The 19,208-nt window shown below is 42.9% G+C and overlaps 1 protein-coding gene across 2 annotated transcripts in view; it reads right to left on the minus strand.

Moving 5' to 3' along the window:
- PFKL (phosphofructokinase, liver type) overlaps positions 1-19,208 on the minus strand; it is a 905,205-nt gene that overhangs the window by 22,339 nt on the left and 863,658 nt on the right. For both annotated transcript variants that reach the window (XM_044060589.1, XM_044060587.1), the window contains exon 21: positions 18,452-18,557. In XM_044060589.1, the coding sequence (XP_043916524.1) occupies positions 18,452-18,557 (106 nt within the window). The remainder of the gene's footprint in view (positions 1-18,451; positions 18,558-19,208) is intronic.

Here is a 19,208-nt window from a genome sequence, read left to right on the forward strand (position 1 = left end):
GTTGATCAGCACAATCAGCTGATGACATGGCCAACCCGCATATGAAAAGTACACTTATGCGAGCAAGCAGCATACACACGTTTCATCCACACTCTACACCACCGGTGTATACCTGCAGGGACATTTCACAACACAGTCCAACCAAATGACACGGGCTGCAGCAGGCAACATATACCAACATGTGCAGGGGGCTGGGGCAGTGCAGATGTGTATGCTGCCGAACAACCCTTACTGGGGTGACATAAGACTTTATTGTCCGAGGGTGACTTACCAGGGTCTACATGGGCTGGGGATGTTGGAGCACTATGGGGTGGACAGAGACCTCCTACAGCAGCTTGTTGACCTGTGCCTAACAAATCACACAGGCCATGGGGGAACACATCACAGTGGATACCATGGGATGTGTTGTCCTAGGTGTACTAGCCACAGGTACCTCACACAGCACAACTGAGGATATCATGGGTATCTCACAGGCATCTGCATCCAGAGTATTTCACCACTTCACAGATGCCATGTCAATACATGCTAGTGAGCACATACAGGTCCTCCACATATGTGATTAGTGGACCAGCAATATGAATCTGTTCCACCACATGGATGACTACCCTGGGGTACTGGGTGCTATAGCCTGCACACGTAGCAGCAGCCGTGGAGCAGGGTAGGGCCTACAGTCAGTGCAGGGGCATACCATCCAACAGCTAGGCCCTAAGCAATAGCCAGAACATGAGACTGAATGTGTGTGCTGTCTGCCCTGGAAGCTGTGATGTGTCCGATATATGGCGTCTGACACAGCTGTAGCACACCAATGCCTATGTGGACATCCCCTACAGTCTCCCAGTGGGGGATGCTAGGTAAACACTGGTGTAGTGGCTTATAACACCCATCAGCAATGCACACACACCTGAACACTCACACCATACTGAGGCGGATGCATAGGGAAGACATATACATGTGCATGTGTTTGGGATGCTTGGTTCACAGTTCTGGTATCCGGACACATCTGTAGGGGCTCTGCAGTATTCACAAGCTACATGCATACATGTTGTTATGTTATTAGCTATGCTACACAATGTTAGCCTGCAGTAACAGTTGCAGCAGAAACAGCATGGGGCAGGGCCACATAGCCCAACACCACTGCCAAGGCCAGTACAGTCAAAGTGTGACTTGGTGAAGGAACAACCTGTGTAGGGCACAGTCGGCAACAGCCCATGCACAGCATGACCTGCCCTTGGCAAAGAGGCAACACACGGCATATGCACTGACACAGTAGGTACCAACGGATTTCCCCTCACTGACCTGCACACAGTACAATGGATGCCAAACATGACAGTACCTGTGCTCGGCCATGTATGGGAGGTGCACTGTGTGTATCTGACATAGGCAGCACCCCAGCACCGTCCTCAAGTCCGTAACACAACCAGGGTATGTCTACTGACCTAACAAATGGCGATTGTATTAGAATGTGTACTTACCCATTGCTCTGGTATGTATGTGAGCATACAAGTGACTGTGGTGGCCAAATGTTAGGGCAGCAGACAGTACACATCCATAGTGGTACCATGACCTCTGTAGCACATACGGGGGTCACAATGGTAGCCTGTAGTACACAGGGTGTCCTACTCACTGCAGATTATGGGCTGACCATCATGTGTGTCCATACAGCTCACACACGTTCCATGCAGCTGGACAGATGTGGACCAATACAGACAAATGATATACGATGGCCTATGGATATGCCCAATGACTGACCCCAACCCCATATGACACACACAGACGACATCAGGCCACGCTGTTTGATGTAGGATGTGTAATAGAACATCCAAAACTACTTGTGCTGGTAATTAATGCTGGGAACTGACGTACCCTGGTATCCCACCAACCAGCAATTTAGGTAGGTCCACACACTGACATGGAGTACCCGGCAGACCAGTACAGTAGCGGCAGATGTGTACAACTGTTGGCTGTGCCCCCGTCACACCTACACATGTGAGAGTCACGTGCACCACCCACGGTGCTGTGTAGGACAGTGGTTGCATGTCCCCCCCCACGCTATATAGACATGTAGCAACTGTCAATGCCATATGACCATTAGCTATCCTGCAGACACAGCATGTCACCTGTCTGTGTAGAACAGAGGGGTCAGCAACACAGTACTATCTGGACATGTGACACATGCAATACAGTTGACCATACTTTGCATGCTCACACACATGACGGTATTGTCAGTCTACAACATGCGCAACAGTCATACTGGGCATGCTCACACACTGAAACACAGGACGGCCAGGCAAGCACACACCAGTGGTCCGGACATATCTGCCAGTACATTGCTATACTGTTGGATGTCTGTGCTGTATGGTGTTTGCAGTCTATTGTCTGTACACATGCCATGGTCTATTGTTCATTCACATGAGCTATGTGCGCAGGGTACGTCTACCATCACGTGTATAGGGCAGTTCTTTGTTTGCGGACAGGCCGATGCCTTTGGGTACAAACCAAGTAAGGCACAGTCCAACAGGTGGGAGCTGTTGTGCGTGGGTTTGCACAGTGTTGAGCACTGCTGACCTCTGGTCACAGCATCTTATACACGTATACACTCCACATTTCTTTGACAGGGCACTACTGGCATACTGGTAGACAAACACGCTTACAGCCACTCGCTCTCCGACATTTCAACTTACATTTGTCACTCACGCTGGGTGTGTGCGATCCCTTGTGATGCATATTACATCAGACTACATGACTACAGTATCAGGTATGTGTAACCATTTTGCGATGGCAGCCGTTCGACTGTATGGACTCGGCGGCCTGTCCAGTGACGTAATCATATTATATGCGTGTTCCTCATATGATCTGCTGCCATCTGCCTGATACATGGGAACCGATACTCTGCAATGCTGACATGTGACTTGAGTTTGTTAACGCAGCTATCTGCCAAGTCATGCTACCTCATACCAACTGCACATTGACCACCTTTCAGATTGCACTACGGGAGACTGTAGGAGTGACACCTTTCCCTCTTTGCATGGGACAGTCCCTCATCACACATCACAAGTGACAATACCAGAACTTTCCACCAATCGGGGACACATTTCTGCAGAATCAGGGACATGTCATGAAAAACAGCGACACATTTACAAAAGTAGTGCTATTAACTTGACACATTGACAGAATCAGAGCATATGACATAATACACATATTCTGACGTAACAGTTGCATATAACTCTTACTTATTGTCATTAGTCAGTAAGTGTAATTCACCACCTTTCCTTCAACAGCCACTACATTTAGGAGGGATTAAGAGGGACACAGTTAGACTTTCAGTCAAACTTAGGGACGTACCTGACATTCAGGGACAGTTGAGTGGTATGGACAATACTCTAGCCATTTCAACTGTCCTGATTAGGGGACCTTCTCATGTTGTAGGTGTCTGTACTGGTTGCTTGTTACAGGTCTTGTATACCCGACACGTCGATATGTCATATGTAGTAGCATAAGCAACTACACTGCTGCTAGACTATGCTTTGATTTGCTCCGATATGTATATTTCTGTACTATGCATGGCTGTAAGTATGTTCTGCCCTGGTACATCTGACAGTTCTACAGACCAGGTTCCACTTTGGCCGTTCAGACTGGTGGCGGCCCTATAGACCCTATATGTAGAGCTATCACATGTGTCGAAGCAACACATACCCACAGCATACCTCTCAACTGTCTCTGATTTTGGATCATATTTTAACTCTGTCCCTCTTAATCCCTCCTAAAACTAGTGATGTTTGGAGGAAAGGTGATGAATTACACTTAATGAATAATGTCAATAAGTAAGAGTTACAAACTTCTTTAACTTCAGAATATGTGTATTAATTCATATGCTCTGATTCTGTCAATGTTTCCAGTTAATAGCTCTAATAGTTTAAATGTGTCCCTGATTGTCCTTGTGTTTTCTTGACTTATCCCTGATTCTGTTGAAATGTATCAAGTTAATAGCACTAATATTTTAAAAGCGTCCCTGATTGTCCCTGTTTGTTCCCAACTTGTCCCTGATTCTGTTAAAATTTGTCCCCAATTGATTGAGAGGTCTGGGCCTGTGAGTTCGGGAATGGAGGCTATATAGTGTGTGTAGTGGTGTCAGACATCAATTTGTTGTATCAGTAACAGCTACATGTAATAGGAAACAGTATTATCAATTATAATGCTACATGAATAACCTTAACGCATGCAAACCGTGGAGGTCATCTGTGTACTACTGGCTGTGGCTCAGACCTCTCAACCAATTGGGGACAAATTGTTTAAAGTGTACACCTTGCAGAACTCTCCCACTGGTCCTTTCCTACTGGTGTTTTGGACAGCGGCAGTGTCTTGATCTGTATTGCCTGTCTGTATGTCTGTCCAGCCTAGCTGGGTGATGTGGGGGGGTTGGACCTCCCAGTCACAAATGCCCGGGCTGTAAATATATTACCCCTAATTGCTGTGAAGTAACCTATTTATGTGAATGTGTATATCTACATTGACATATAGTTTGTTTTGTGTGTATGTGTATATATCACCACCTGTTGTTTGTGTGTATATATATATATATATATATATATATATATATATATATATATATATATATATATATATATATATATCTTATATATATCCATAGTATATCCTTGTGTGTGTGTGTATATATATATATATATATATATATATATATATATATATATATATATATATATATATACAAACACATATATGTCCATATGTGTATGAAAATTATCACGATGTGTATATATACAGTTTTATCTATATATACAGCTGTGTGTCCGTTAACCTATACATTTCCCGGACATGGACACTTACATATGCGTATTGGTTTTATCCCTGCTTCAACAGCATACTATTGCCTTAGTCATTCTGACACCGACACTTCACTCCGGTGAACTTGTGCTCAGTATATTGCACGTTATGCAGCGGACAGATGTCGCAGGTTTTTCATGTCTGGGGTGCCACTGCTAGCTGTGTTGTGATAGTGTCATTCGACCTATTCCTCGTATGCACAGCCTATTACTCCTGCTACTGTGTTTGTTTCTGTACACATTCATATTATTACTGTTGATAGGATGTGTGTTTGTGTTACTGTGACTGTACGTCAACAAATTGTTGTCTTCATGTAGTTATGTCTTTCTGCTTTTCCTGGTTTGGTGTTGTCACAGCAGAACTCCGTTCCGCTCACTGGTGGCGTCTAGCTTTTACGTGCCATGCTGCCAGACCTGATGCACAACGTCCGACAATGATACGCCCATTCACGCATGTCTCCACGCAAACAACGCTTTATCTGGGAATCGCAACTACGTACTAGCTAGGGTTACCACCTGTCCCACTTTGTGGGGACAGTCCCTCTTTGGGTAGTTGTGTCCTGCGAAAAAACTGAAAAAATGGCAGATGTCCTGAGATTATTGTACGAAAATATTTCCTAAGTTTTCTTTCATAGTTTCATAAGACAGTTATTTTTTTCTCTGAAACACCTAAATGTTATTTGAAATAGCATAAGCAACTCAAATGCTAACCGAATAAGCTTTTATTTTGGCAGAAAGGTGAAGTTCTATCATTTGTACTGGTCATGGGTATGTTTTGTCCTGCTAATCTGACATTTCTACAGTAAATGTCCCATTTTGAGCATTTGAAAAGGTGGTAACCCTAGTACTAGCTGACCTCCAAGGGCCGCTCCATTGCACCCGGTGCAACATACCCTATCACTCCTGTGTCCATACTCGCATATCCATGGTTTCTCCTGCACACCAGTGTTGAGTTTCCCCGCATAACAGACATTATACACCTGATATCACAGCTATGACACACCTTTACACATTGCCCTCTCATGAGCGTTGGGGCCCTACACACATTTTGTACCGCCTCATGTATTCACAGGCTCACCATCCATTCATATTTGCACATACGTGCCTTTCCTGGTGTCATGGCTTACGAACAATTTGCGGGTTACAAGTGTAGGTGGTCGCAACATGTCCTACATTCCGTCTGTTTACAATGTTGACGTAGCACTTCAACGATGTTATGGCCACTGGCATAGCCCTGCCTCTGGTGTGGAGAGCGGTGCTCTACCCACACTTGTGCAGCTTTGTGTGACATACGCTGCGAGCACTTCATAATTCCTACCTTGCTCTGGATTCCCTTCACAACCCTTAGGTTTGCTTTCGTCTTTCAGCGTTTCTAACATATCTATATATATATATATATATATATATATATATATATATATATATATATATATATATATATCTATATATCTATATATAGATATATATATATCTATCTATATATAGATATATATATATATATATATATATATATATAGATATACACACATATAGATATAGATATATATATGTATATACACACACATATATATATCTGTATGTATGTGTATATATAGATAGATAGATATGTAGCTATATAATTGCATATTTCGGTTATGTCTGTGGATAGTTCTCTGTACACACATCTAACATATACATACATACATATATATATATATATATATATATATATATATATATATATATATATATATATATATATATATATATATATATGTATCACAAGGGATAAGAAACTAAGAGTAATGCTACTCAACGCTAGAAGTCTAAACCTCAAGATGCACGCACTCGAAACTCTCCTTAGCATGGAGAACATTGATATCTGTGCAGTAACAGAAACCTGGTTCAGGGGTCCAGAGCACCCCAGCACTACCAGGTTATACCTCATACCATGCTTTTCGCCCCAAAACTTGGACCGAACCACAAAGGAGGGGAGTATCGATATTCATCAAAGATACCCACACCTCCAGGTTGGTGGCAAAGCACGAAGCATCAGAGACTATCCATGTGCAACTAACAGTGGGTAAAACTGCCTTCCAGTTTATAGCCTGCTACAGACCACCCTCCCAAACCCAGGAACCCCACTCGGCCTTCCTGAGAACACTGGAAAATATGAAGGTCTCTCCGAACACCATTATATTGGGCGACTTCAACTACCCAAACATAGATTGGGAGCATTACTCTAGCTCCAACACCCTTGCCCAAAGGTTCCTAGAATTCATAAACTCAAATGCTACGGAACAACTTGTTACCACTCCCACAAGAGGGAAAACATACTGGACCTGATCATCACCAACATGGGGACTCTATGCTCCAGACCAGAAGTGTATCCTCACTGGTAAGATCAGACCATAAACTGATCTCACTGGATATTCACATCCCGACCCCACCCCCTGCCCAGAAAACCACAGTGAAAAACTTCTCTAAAGCAAATTTCACACTCCTCAAAACCGAGGTGGAATCCTTCAAAGCCCCGGCCTGTGGAAAATCTGGCCCAGACCGCAGAATCCTTTATAAATGCATTCTATGAACACCTTCAGGACTGCATGGATCATGCAATCCCAAATAAAACCAAGACCCAATCCTCCAAAGGCAGACGACCTGTCTGGTGGACCCCAGCCATAAACAAACTATACAATAGAAGGAGGAAGCTACTACATGATAGAGCAAAATCCCAAAAGGGAAGGCATCTCTGATCAGTATTAGCAAAAAACTAAGGGCACTCATAAAATCGCCAAAGGCCAGCTTCGAGAGAAAAATTGCACAGGACACTAAGGATAATCACAAGGCTTTCTTTAGTTATGTTAGGAACCTGGGTGGGAATTCCCAGATATGCTCAGAATTAGTCCAAAATGACAAAAATACACTGATCCCACAGACATTGCCAACATCCTAGCTGACAGGTTCAGCAAACTTCTCCCCACCAAAGGGCAAATATCTATCCCAGCAGAGTGCTGCCCCTGACATCTCAGATGCTCAGGTGGGAGCCGCCTCTCCAAAGCAAAAACACAGCATCAATGGGACCAGACGGTGTCCCAGGCTGCGTCTACATGAACTCCAAGAAGAGCTAAACCCAAACATAAAACTACTGTTCAATCTCAGCCTTACTACAGGATATGTACCCAAAGAGTGGCGTGCAGCAACAGTGGTCCCTCTCCACAAAGGTGGTGCCTCAACGGACCCTGGAAACTATCGCCCATAAGCCTGACTAGCTTGGTCTGCAAAGCTATGGAAAGGATCATCATGGACCTCATAAATAAAGATATTGGGGACCTACAGACACTGGATCCTACCCAGTTTGGCTTTGTTAAGGGCAGATCCTGCCTCTTAAACCTGGTTGACTTCTTTGAAACAGTCACCAAGGCCATTGACGAAGGGAAGGTGGTCCACACAGCCTATCTGGACCTCGCAAAGCCTTCGATACAATACCCCACTCGGGCATTATAGATAAGCTCACCAGCTTAAATATAAACCCCTATGTCACTAGATGGGTTGCAAACTGGCTCAAGGACAGAACCCACATGGTTAGAATTGCTGGAGCCATGTCAGACTCCAAACCAGTTACAAGTGGCGTCCCACAAGGCTCAGTCCTGGGACCTCTCTTGTTTGGTATATATTTTCGGAGGTACAGGCCAACACGGAAGGACTGTGGCTGACCAAGTTCGCAGATGACTGCAAACTGGGCCATAATCGACTCTCCAGCCGAAACAAGCATCCTCCAAAAGGGCCTCGTAGAAACAGACAACTGGTGCCAGAGCCATGGCCTCAAGCTAAACGCCAAAAGTGTATAGTCATCCCCTTTGGCAAAACAAAGTGCCCACAAATTACCACATAGGTGGTAATCCATTAAGTACAGAAGAAGTAATTAGGGACCTGGGGACCCAAGTTGATAGCAATCTCTCATTTGACAACCACGTGGCCAAAGTGGTTAGAAAAACATTTTATATAGCCCACCTAATCATGAAGGGATTCACATCTAGATTAGGGAGGTCATCGTGCCTCTTTACTCATCCCTCATCAGGCCCATAATTGAGTACAATGCCCTTTTGGGATGTACCTTACCAGACACCTGCAGCAACTGGAAAGACCCCAAAAGTACCTCACCAAGAGGATCAAAGGGCTCAAACAGATGCCATATGCTGCCCGGTTAAAGAAACTCCAGCTCTACTCAGTGGCATACCGCCTGCTCAGAGGTGACCTGTGCCTGACGATAAGGCCATGTCCAACCCGGAATTAAGGGACATGCTGCACCTCAAAAATCCAAATCCCATCGAGCTACGCCGAGAGACTTGAACCTCAGCACTGAAATAAATAGGACATGCTGGAGGGACAGATTCATAACCCAGAGGCTCCCTTCACTCTGGAATAAAATCCCAGTCCAGGTTAGGCAGAGTCCCTCATTGACTCTTTTCAAGAGGAATCTTGATGAGTGGATGGGAGATCGTAGGTTTACCCCGGGTATCACTTCTGTGTCACTGTTAGACAGAGGCACAGTATACTAACCTCGAAAAAGGGCATAGCAAAATTAATTTAAAATGGGTGGCGAAAGTCAAACATACTCTGGCTAGGCTTATAAATGCCCTAGGGCAGATAGCCTAGTATGAACCTATGAACCTATATATATATATATGAAAGTTACAGCTGTAGAAGACAACATACATTTGCTACGCTAATAGCAGCGTACACCCACGCAGGACCACTTGCATCTACTTATTCTGAGTTACATATATTTACAGGCACGTCTTTAGGATTACATGTGCCTTATTCCTTATGACAGTACCACTTTGATGGAATCCGGTTAACGGACCCATGCGAACGCGGTCACCTTTACATGTATAACTGTTGGCTTTACGGCACAGAGGCATTCATTACCCAATTAATATGTGCTATAGTTGTACTTGCACCGGGAATGCCTTTATGTTGGGCGGATGCTGTAACCAGTACACTATTGGTGTTCTGGCTCATTTATATGTATACCCATGGTTCATAGCTACTCTGACATACGCCTCACCGCTTCCCTTACACAGCAGGCATCCATTCTCCTTCTGGGAAAACCGCAGTACTACAATTAGGACATTCCCTGTTTCCTACTGCTCTGGACCCGTGCTGCGAGTCTACTCACTCCAAGGATATTCATAACCCCTACGCTTATAGTTCTCGCACATACGCGTGTTTGGCTGTCAGGGTTTTCATGTGCTGGTCCGGGTTTAGGCTCGGCCGAGTGGTGACTAGCACTGCCCTGGCGGTGTTCAAAGATCAGATGTAGCACATGGACAGAGTTAGTCCAGAGTTTCACATTCTACCTGTGTTTAAAGACGCAGGTGTTTGGGCACCTCTGACCACATTATTGGGTCGGCGCTACATAATTTAGGGCAGGGAGTGGTTCCACTACATAATGCAGGTTGGGGGGTGGTTTCCCTTCCCATTTGACTATTTCATTCATTTATACATACAATGAATATTACTCTGGACATCTGTTATGAAATCACTACAGGTATGCAATAGTCTAGTCGAAAGCTGGGACAGTTGGTTGGTGTACTTCTGTATACGGACCTCACTGATACTCGAGGACTCGTGTCTACAGTGACAGGGACAAGGCTATGACAACTCAGGGACAATCACGGACACTTCTACCATATTAGTACTATTAACTTGGAACATGTTGACAGATTCATAATACTACTAATTGTCTGCAGTTAAACGCGTCTAGTATGCTTCATTGTTGTGAGTAGTCATTCTCATTCAACACCTTTCCCCCAAAAGGCACTGACTTTGTGAGTTTTTAAGGGTCTGGCCAGTTATTGTGCGAATGCTCTGACCATTGGTATCGCTGACATTGTCATATGTACGAGTTGTGCTGTATAGGGTTGGCACCTTTTCACATGGCCAAGATGGGACATTTTTGGAACACACCAGGTTTTACAAGCCAACACATACCCACGGTCAGTACAACGGATAGAACTTTACTTATTTGCCTACATAAAAGCCTATTGTTGTAGCAGTTTATTTTCTTATTCTGTTTTTTGTAACATTTAGGTATTGTAGATACTGCAATAATTATTTTCTGCTACTATTACATAACATATGGGATGTACTTATGTCCTACAATCCCAGGACATTTGCCATTTGAAATGTCTTTTGTCAGGACACAACTGTCCAACGATGGACTATCCCTCGCAAAGCGGGACAGATGACAACCCTACTGCAGACACCAGATTGTTTGGGCCAACACACAGCCACGGTCACTGCAGGTTTAGAACAGTAATTTGTTTCCTAGCTGTAAGCTTTATACCTTTGGCACTTTTGTTGTTTGCCTGTTTCTTGTACGAATTATGTTTATTCTAGCCTGACGTAACCGCTTTAGGCAACTGTTACATGCAGTATGGTGCATAGTTATTCCCTACAGTCACAAGACATTTGGCATTGTACCATTGTTGGTCAGGTCACACCTACACACACATTAATTGTCCCTGACACAGTGGATCAGGGGTATCCTGTTTACATCAGTGCCTTCATCACCCTTATACCATATGCCACTATGCGAATGTGTGCAATATATTCTCCCGCTTATTCGTTTCGGGACACGTGCGTCACGGGCAGGTGTTTGATCCTGGGTAGTAGGGTATGCATGACCACTTAGGGCTGGACTGTGTCGTGCACCTCTAATGCACATTCCAACTTGTGTCCAGATATCTACTGGACTGGACTTCGTGTCTTCCATTCTAATGTTTACACAGGTTATGTATCCCATGAGGGATATCCAAAAATTGGACAGATCCACAACAAGAGAAATAACGAACATCTTTTTGGCATTACGAAAATGTGCTGGGGGTTTTACATGCAAGGGATACATACTGTGCAATCCTGCAACTGCCTAGGGTGACACTACCTACTACATATGCATACTGGTCACTATGTGTAGCTGTGTCTGCACCAAACCAGTAGGCCAAGTATGGCTGGATTTGGTGGACGTTCAGGTACAGGAGCGGGTTGTATGATGTGGAGGGGATGCTGGGTAGTCCCTTATTCATCCAGGTGTGTTGCATTTGTTATGGCCTGTTCCATCAGGACCAATCTGTGGGTATGTGCCAGTGACATGTCTATACATTTGTCTCGCATATTTCAATATTCATATGTTTGTGGGATTGTGTTCTACAGTATGGCCTGTCTGCTTGTATTGCAGCTGTTTATACATGTGTTTGTGTTTCTTTCAGGTTCACCCGCTGCTCCCTCATACACCTCCGGTTCACCTATTCTGCATACGACACAGTATCGCCTTGGAGGATTGTACAATTACCCATCCCCACACACACACAAATTCCTCATACCCCATACATCACTGCTTTGGTTGTTGGCCAATGACATGGCCAGAGTAATAGACTGAATACCCTACATGTGTCAGGTACCTGTATGGTTGTGTGGACTACCCTGCCATGTTTGCTTTCCACATGCTATACTTCACGCACACAGGTACATGTCCATACTTAACTTTCATTACATGGTTGGTATACCCGGGTACTACCCGTTCAACTGTGACACATCTTGACAAGTTCGGCTTGTACCACTGATTTCCGGAATTTGGCAGCCTGTACTACTCATTGGTAGGATGCCACCTTTTCCTACATCCAGGATGGGATATATTCTGTACACATATCCGACTGTATTGGACAACATGTCCCCACAGTCGACGGTACGGATTATACTGTTCCTTTCAGCCTACATGTTTCCTTATTGTTGTAGCTGTTTATATGCTCCTTCTGTTTCGTTTACATGCTTATTCTATTTCCTATCACATTTGGTATGTGAAATACGGACATACCTTTTGTATGTGACTATTACATGCCTTGTGGGATATGATTCGGACATACGGTCGCTAGATATCTACATTTATCGTGTATTTTGTTATGGACACATCTGCCCAGCTGTGTACCCTCCCTCACATTATGGGTCAGCTGGTGACCCTCACCATTAGGCTGGACATACCTACTGGCTGCTCGCTAACATATGATGCGTTTCACTTCCACTTGGTATAGCTATCTACACTGCGTTGGACTACGGCCACACGATCTTCCATGTCATTTGTTCGCGGGAAAGGGACCCGTTATTCCTTACCGTGCATTTGTGTTTGCTTCTTCACTTTGTGTTCGCAGGAACTTTCTTGCATGCTTTGCATACGTTTCAGTATCCACGGACACTGACAGATGTGATTACTATCTTGCAACTTGTTATATGCAAGCATTTTAGGTTGCACGTCGACAGCTGCCATTTCCACGCCTCCATGCGGCACTTCAACACGCCCTATGCACTCGCGCTCCTTTCCTGTGCATGTGGCTGTGGCGGCAGCGCGCCTTTGGCGCTACTGCGCAATCTTCACGCCGCACTGTCGGTGCAAGCCTACCGCCGTCCTTGTGCCGGGCTTCATGAAAACCGGGGTAGGTTAGTCTATAGTAGGTCTGAGTGTGATTACGCTAATTCTGCTTATGTTTTCATTGGGGCAAACAGCTTGGATACTAAACCTTGTGCACCTTGTAAGGTTTGTAAGTTATTAGCTAGGGATACTTCTTGGCCATTTCCTGTGGGAGCATTCATACACGTGACAACTTCACATGTCACTCTTCCATGTGTTCTTGTATGTTTTATATAGGGGAAAATAGTAGGATGGTAACAATTAGATTGATGGGAAATCAGAAGGAATGCAGAAATACAAATATAGAAAATTCTTTGGCAGAACATTTATGGAAATGCCATCAAGGAAATGGGTCTTGCTAAATATTTTTTGTTATGAGGCAGGGCGCATATACGTTAGGTTAAAAACAGAAATATACATCTCTATTTTTAGATAAGATGGATATGATCTATATTTTTCAGTTTAAAACAATGCAACCTGATGGCTTCAACACTGAGCTTCTTTGCAAAGAGTTCCTTCAAGATAACTGAATTAGAGGGACTATTTTCAGTATGTATTTATCTGTTTTGTATTTTACTCAACCTTTAAAGAGTTTGTTAACTCAAGGCGCTAATGCTATTAAAGACATTTTTGCCTACTTTGGTGTTTATTTTCTTCCTGTTTATGTAATTGTTTACATAATACATTTTCTCAACAGCATGCAAGGGGACTTGGTCTCATATATATATATTTTTTAATCAGAAGCGCTCCTTGCACACTTGTTTATGATCTTGAAGGTGAACACCCATAGCTTTAGCAATTAAGGGGGGGGGTCAGGTTTAGTTAGTTTTCTCCCCTTTTTGTCTGGCCACTACTCTGCTTGGGCTGCTTGTCCAATATAACCCCTGCATCCACCATACACACCTTCACAGATTGATTCCAGCTGGGGGAGCATGTGTTCTGCTTCATTTTCCACCCACCCCCAATTCCCCAGCCACCCCCATGCTCTCCAAGTTACACATCCCCTTATCTCCACCCTCTCCCACCCACTTCTGACCATCCATTAAAAGTGCACACAACTTAACTAAACTTGCATCCCACTTCCTCAACCCTCATTAACATGACATATTCCCACCCTAAACTTCCATTCAGTTTCATCACAATCCACACAAACTACTAACAAACATCAGTCTCAATCCCTTCACATTCTCAAATACACTAGTCCTGACCTATCAAAGACTCCTATAGCTTACTTTCAGAACTCATTTTCTACCACTGCTCTCCTCCCTTTAATCCACTGAAGTATACAATGAGTGACACCATCTCTTCTCTCATCTCTTGGTCTTCACTAACCTACCACAAAGTCCCAACAAACACCCATTTGAACCCCAGTATCTACCCCACTTTTAAGCATACTTCATTCTTCACCTGCCACTGAAAAACAACTACGCACTCCCTTTATCTCATCTCCTCCAATCCTACCAAACCCCACCAACCCCACCTGAAACTTCCTAAATATCTCTATAAATACACCCCTATCCTGCTCATACTCCTCCTCAGACCCAACAATGAATCCAGGTACCTCCCATGACATAACATCCATAACGTTTCCTGACACCTCCATTCTCTTCTGTGCATTAATTAATGACCCTGTATCTCTCATAAACTTGATCAACACCTTCCTTACAACCCAGTCACTCAGTATCACAGCTATCAATGAAACATGGCTCAAACAAACCAATTCCAATCATCAGCATCTATTCCCCTCCTACAAATACCTCCAAGATAGAAAGTCTGTCAAAAGCCAAGGTGAGGGCAATCTCATTCTTCATAAAAAATCTTAACCCAACCATCATTGTTCAAGCAAACACCTCCTCAGATACTGAACCCAACTAGATACTTCTACAACTTCCCTCCTTGAAAAAGTCACCTTCTAAAAGTAGTTGCCTACCTTCCTCCTCCAGCCTTTCTCAACAAATTTAAATCCCTTATTCTTATTATCACCTCAGCTTCCTACAAGTGTAAAAAATACCATTATTCAAGCTGATTTTAACCTAAACTACATAGGACCCCTAAGAAATGACATTGCTGAATTCCTAGCCAGTATCAACCTTATGCAGTTAAACAATGATGCCTGTTCAAATCTCCAAGCCAACAACCACTCCCTCCTGCATCTACTAATCACAAATAACGCCCCCAATTTACTCCAATATATCTGTTCTTCCATCCTCATTCACTGTCCACTCCCCAAATAACCTTCTATATTATCCAACAGTTACCAAAACTGACCCCCAAAGTTAACTTCAGACAGAGATCTACCAACAATACAGAAAACCTCAGAAAACACCTAACAACTTTTGAATGGTCTCATGATCAACATACAGAATCCAAACACAGATGCCACAGTTCTTACATACGTCTTTTATTCAAACTTCCAAAACAAATTCTTCCCCCAAACATAGCACCTTTTCAAATACAAGAAACCCTACCTAACCACAGAAATGAAAGCCTTGCTCAGACTTAAGTGCAAGTGGTCTTCATGTAGACAAAACCCCTTACCTGAAAATCGTACTGCCTCTACTTCACTATTTAAGCTAGCTAAGCAAACCAGACACAAGCACAAAACCAAAACTTGCTCTGCTAGGCAAACCCAAAGACGTCTGGCAGGACGTAAATCTTGTAAAAAATAAAACAACTTCCAAAATGGATAAGGACCAAAGGCAAACCACAGGTAAACTTCCAAACAAAATTTTTAATCAGCAGACCACACGTAAAGTAAGTGCTTTCGTCTTGCTTCAGTGGGCAAGACTTCTTCAGACAAATTAACATGTTCCACCCTGGTATTTAAATAGCTCCCCAAATCACATGGTGAACAAAATTCCCTTGTTAATCAAACTCATGCATATTGCATAACCAAGCTTAAAAAAGCTTAAAAAACATAAAAAACAATTAACTTGCATATTTTTCAAAAAATACACATACAAATAAAATGTATAATTGCGTATGTATAACATAACATAACCCTATTAGAAAGTTGGCACTAACCCATTCTGGAGGAAGTAGATCTTCTCACAGGCTGAAAATCCACAGATCTCATCTACTCCCCTATTACCATCCAGACCTCTCAGTGCCAACTCTCAACCTCTGATTTTCTCAGGGAATTCAGCCACCTGTCTAGTACTGCCTCTGCCTCCCCCCAACTCACACAGACCCACCTCCTTTTATCCCCTTCCATACTATTTTAAGAAAACTACTCACCAAGACCTTGACCCCCCCCCTCTAGAAAACATACACCCAGACGTACCACCAAGTGCAGACAACCTACTCCCTTGGTTTATATCACTCTGCAAAGACTTCCTTGCCACACCTCTCCTCCATTTTAACAGGCTCTTAGAACGCAATGTCAGACATGCTTTCCAAATATCCTTAGCCAGAAAACACTGCCCACTTCAGCCATATCTTCACCATCCATTCACTTGGGAAAATACTTGAAAAACTAATCTACAACCAACTGTCCACTTACATCCAACAGTACCACCTCCACACTCTTAAACAGCATTTATTTTGGGCTTGCCGCAGCACAATGACAGCACTGTGATCACTTAAAGCTGACATCTTTCTCAATACTGATAAATGAAAACTTTCAGAAACTCTACTCACTGACCTTACCAAAGCTTTTGATCTTACTATCTCCCACTCCTTCACTCCCTCCAAGAAATGGGGGTTAACCCCAATACTCAACTGGTTCCACCATTTTTAACAAATGGGTATCTCAGAGTCAAAACAGGCTCAGCCCATCACTTCCATCACCTCTTAACAGAGTAGTGTCCAGGGATCCATACTCATCCCACTGTTTTCGATCTTTATTTACAAAACTAACAACAGACCTCCCTAACTTTCCTATCACTCTTTATGCAGATGACACTGTTATCATTCGATCCAGTCTCTCACATTCAGCTATTCAAAAGCAGATTCAGCCCGATTTCCACCCCCTTAATTCTTGGCTAACAACAATAAGCTAACCCTAAACCCCACCAAACCAAAATATATATTTGGAACCACACAACAGCTGAAAAAAACTTATAGTAAACTCATTGCAGATGTCAATAATTACCGAAGTGAAACAACCACTTCCTTTAAATAACTAGGTTTATGGCTATACCAGTCACTTAACTTCCAAAGACACACTGAAAACACCAGGAAAAAAGATCAAGTGTTTTTTATCCTGGTCCAAGAAAATATCTCCCTTTCTATCCAGTCTAGCTAGAGCTGCAAATAGAAAAGGAGTCCTCTTTGCTCAATTTGAGTATAGGCAATCCATCATAGCAACAGCCTCTTAAAAAAACGTAATCCACTCTACAGTCCAATGAAAACAAAATCTACAGATTCATTTCCAATCCCCCAGTAGCACCACTACATCACCCTCTCCAAGGCCAACTGGCTACCAGTGTCCTACAGAGTTGAGTTACTCCTATGGTCTCTTTGTTTCAAACAGTGCCTTTATACCTTTTGCACTCAAACTCCACATTAAAATCACCCCCTACAATCTGCAACCCCTCTCGATTAAATCCTTCACCTCAGACACCCCAAACCAAACTGCCCGTACTGACCATTCCTTCACCATCCTTGCACCAAATCTCAGCAATCCCTCCCCCTGACCTAAATTCTCTCCTCTCCCCACTTTCAGAGCACAACTCAGGATACCCCATCAAAAATCTGACTGCAGCTACTTTTCCACTGGACGCACCTAATTCCCTCTTCAACTTCATCACTTGTGCTTCAATCCTTTGTTCTCACCTGCTGTTTCCCTAAAATAATCCATACTTATTTTTTACTCTGTTAATATTTAAACATGTTTCAACTGTCTATGGGTTTTGCGTCTTCTGTGATTACTTAGTGTGTGAGAATTTGTTCTGTTTTATTTTATTTTAATATTTTTGTGACTGCCTTCACCCAGGGTGTGCCTGCAAGTGGTCTGTTGTAAACAAACAAAACTATTCAGTCTTTGTACCAGTGTATGCAACTAAGGTCCACCTAGTGAAATGACTTGATTGCCAAGTAAGCTTCTATAACCGACAGGAAAAACAGATGGGTTTACCATTCAGCACATTCAAAAAATGTACATATTTTACAAATAGTATTTTAATATTAAGGTGCAAACACAGAAAAATACAACTGCACTTACTCAAAGTCAGTTTCATTCTTTATTTCTGTGACTGGACTGAAAAGCACTGCCTTTTTCCGGAGTCCGATAACACATGCAGACTCTGGAGAGTTTGCAAAAACACGACCTACAGGAACACAAAATTCATACAACAATAATGTATACATGTTTTAATGCAACATAAAATATTGTTTTTAAAAGATTACAGGTCAAAATACTGTTAAAATATAAACATTAGAGGCTAGCAGTCCTCACCAAGGAAGCACAGTTCTCACAAACCTAAAAATGTCCACTCCGCAATGTCAATTTTGTACTCCAGGACAATTACCTCCAGGAAAACAGTTGCTTCCAGTAATTAGATATACATTTTTCCCCACTTAGGCTGAACAATAATATATAGTTTGAGTTTAACTTAGCTCTCAACTTCTTTAATCAAAAATAAGGTATAAAAACAAACAGTAATTGGGAGGGGGACAAATGTAATGACATTTTTTTTAAACATTACTCTAATTCCCATTTCCAGAATAGGTTTTGCATCAACATGCATTTTCTGAACAATATGAATTATGAAACTATTGTCTGGTAATTTACTAGACAAAAATTTTACAAGTCACAATCAGGGAGAGATAAGAGGTATGTTTATAAGCCCACTGAAGCTACCAGTAATTAATAGTATTAGAAAACTAAAAAAGTCTTTAAAAGAAGTCTTTATGATAATGCAGATGCTACATGCCTCCTGTAGCAGCTTCTGCCACCTAGTTGCATTCAGCTATAATGG

This window comes from Protopterus annectens, chromosome 2.part0 (assembly GCF_019279795.1).
Source record: "Protopterus annectens isolate FY-2018-M chromosome 2.part0, PAN1.0, whole genome shotgun sequence".
Lineage (NCBI taxonomy): Eukaryota > Metazoa > Chordata > Ceratodontiformes > Protopteridae > Protopterus > Protopterus annectens.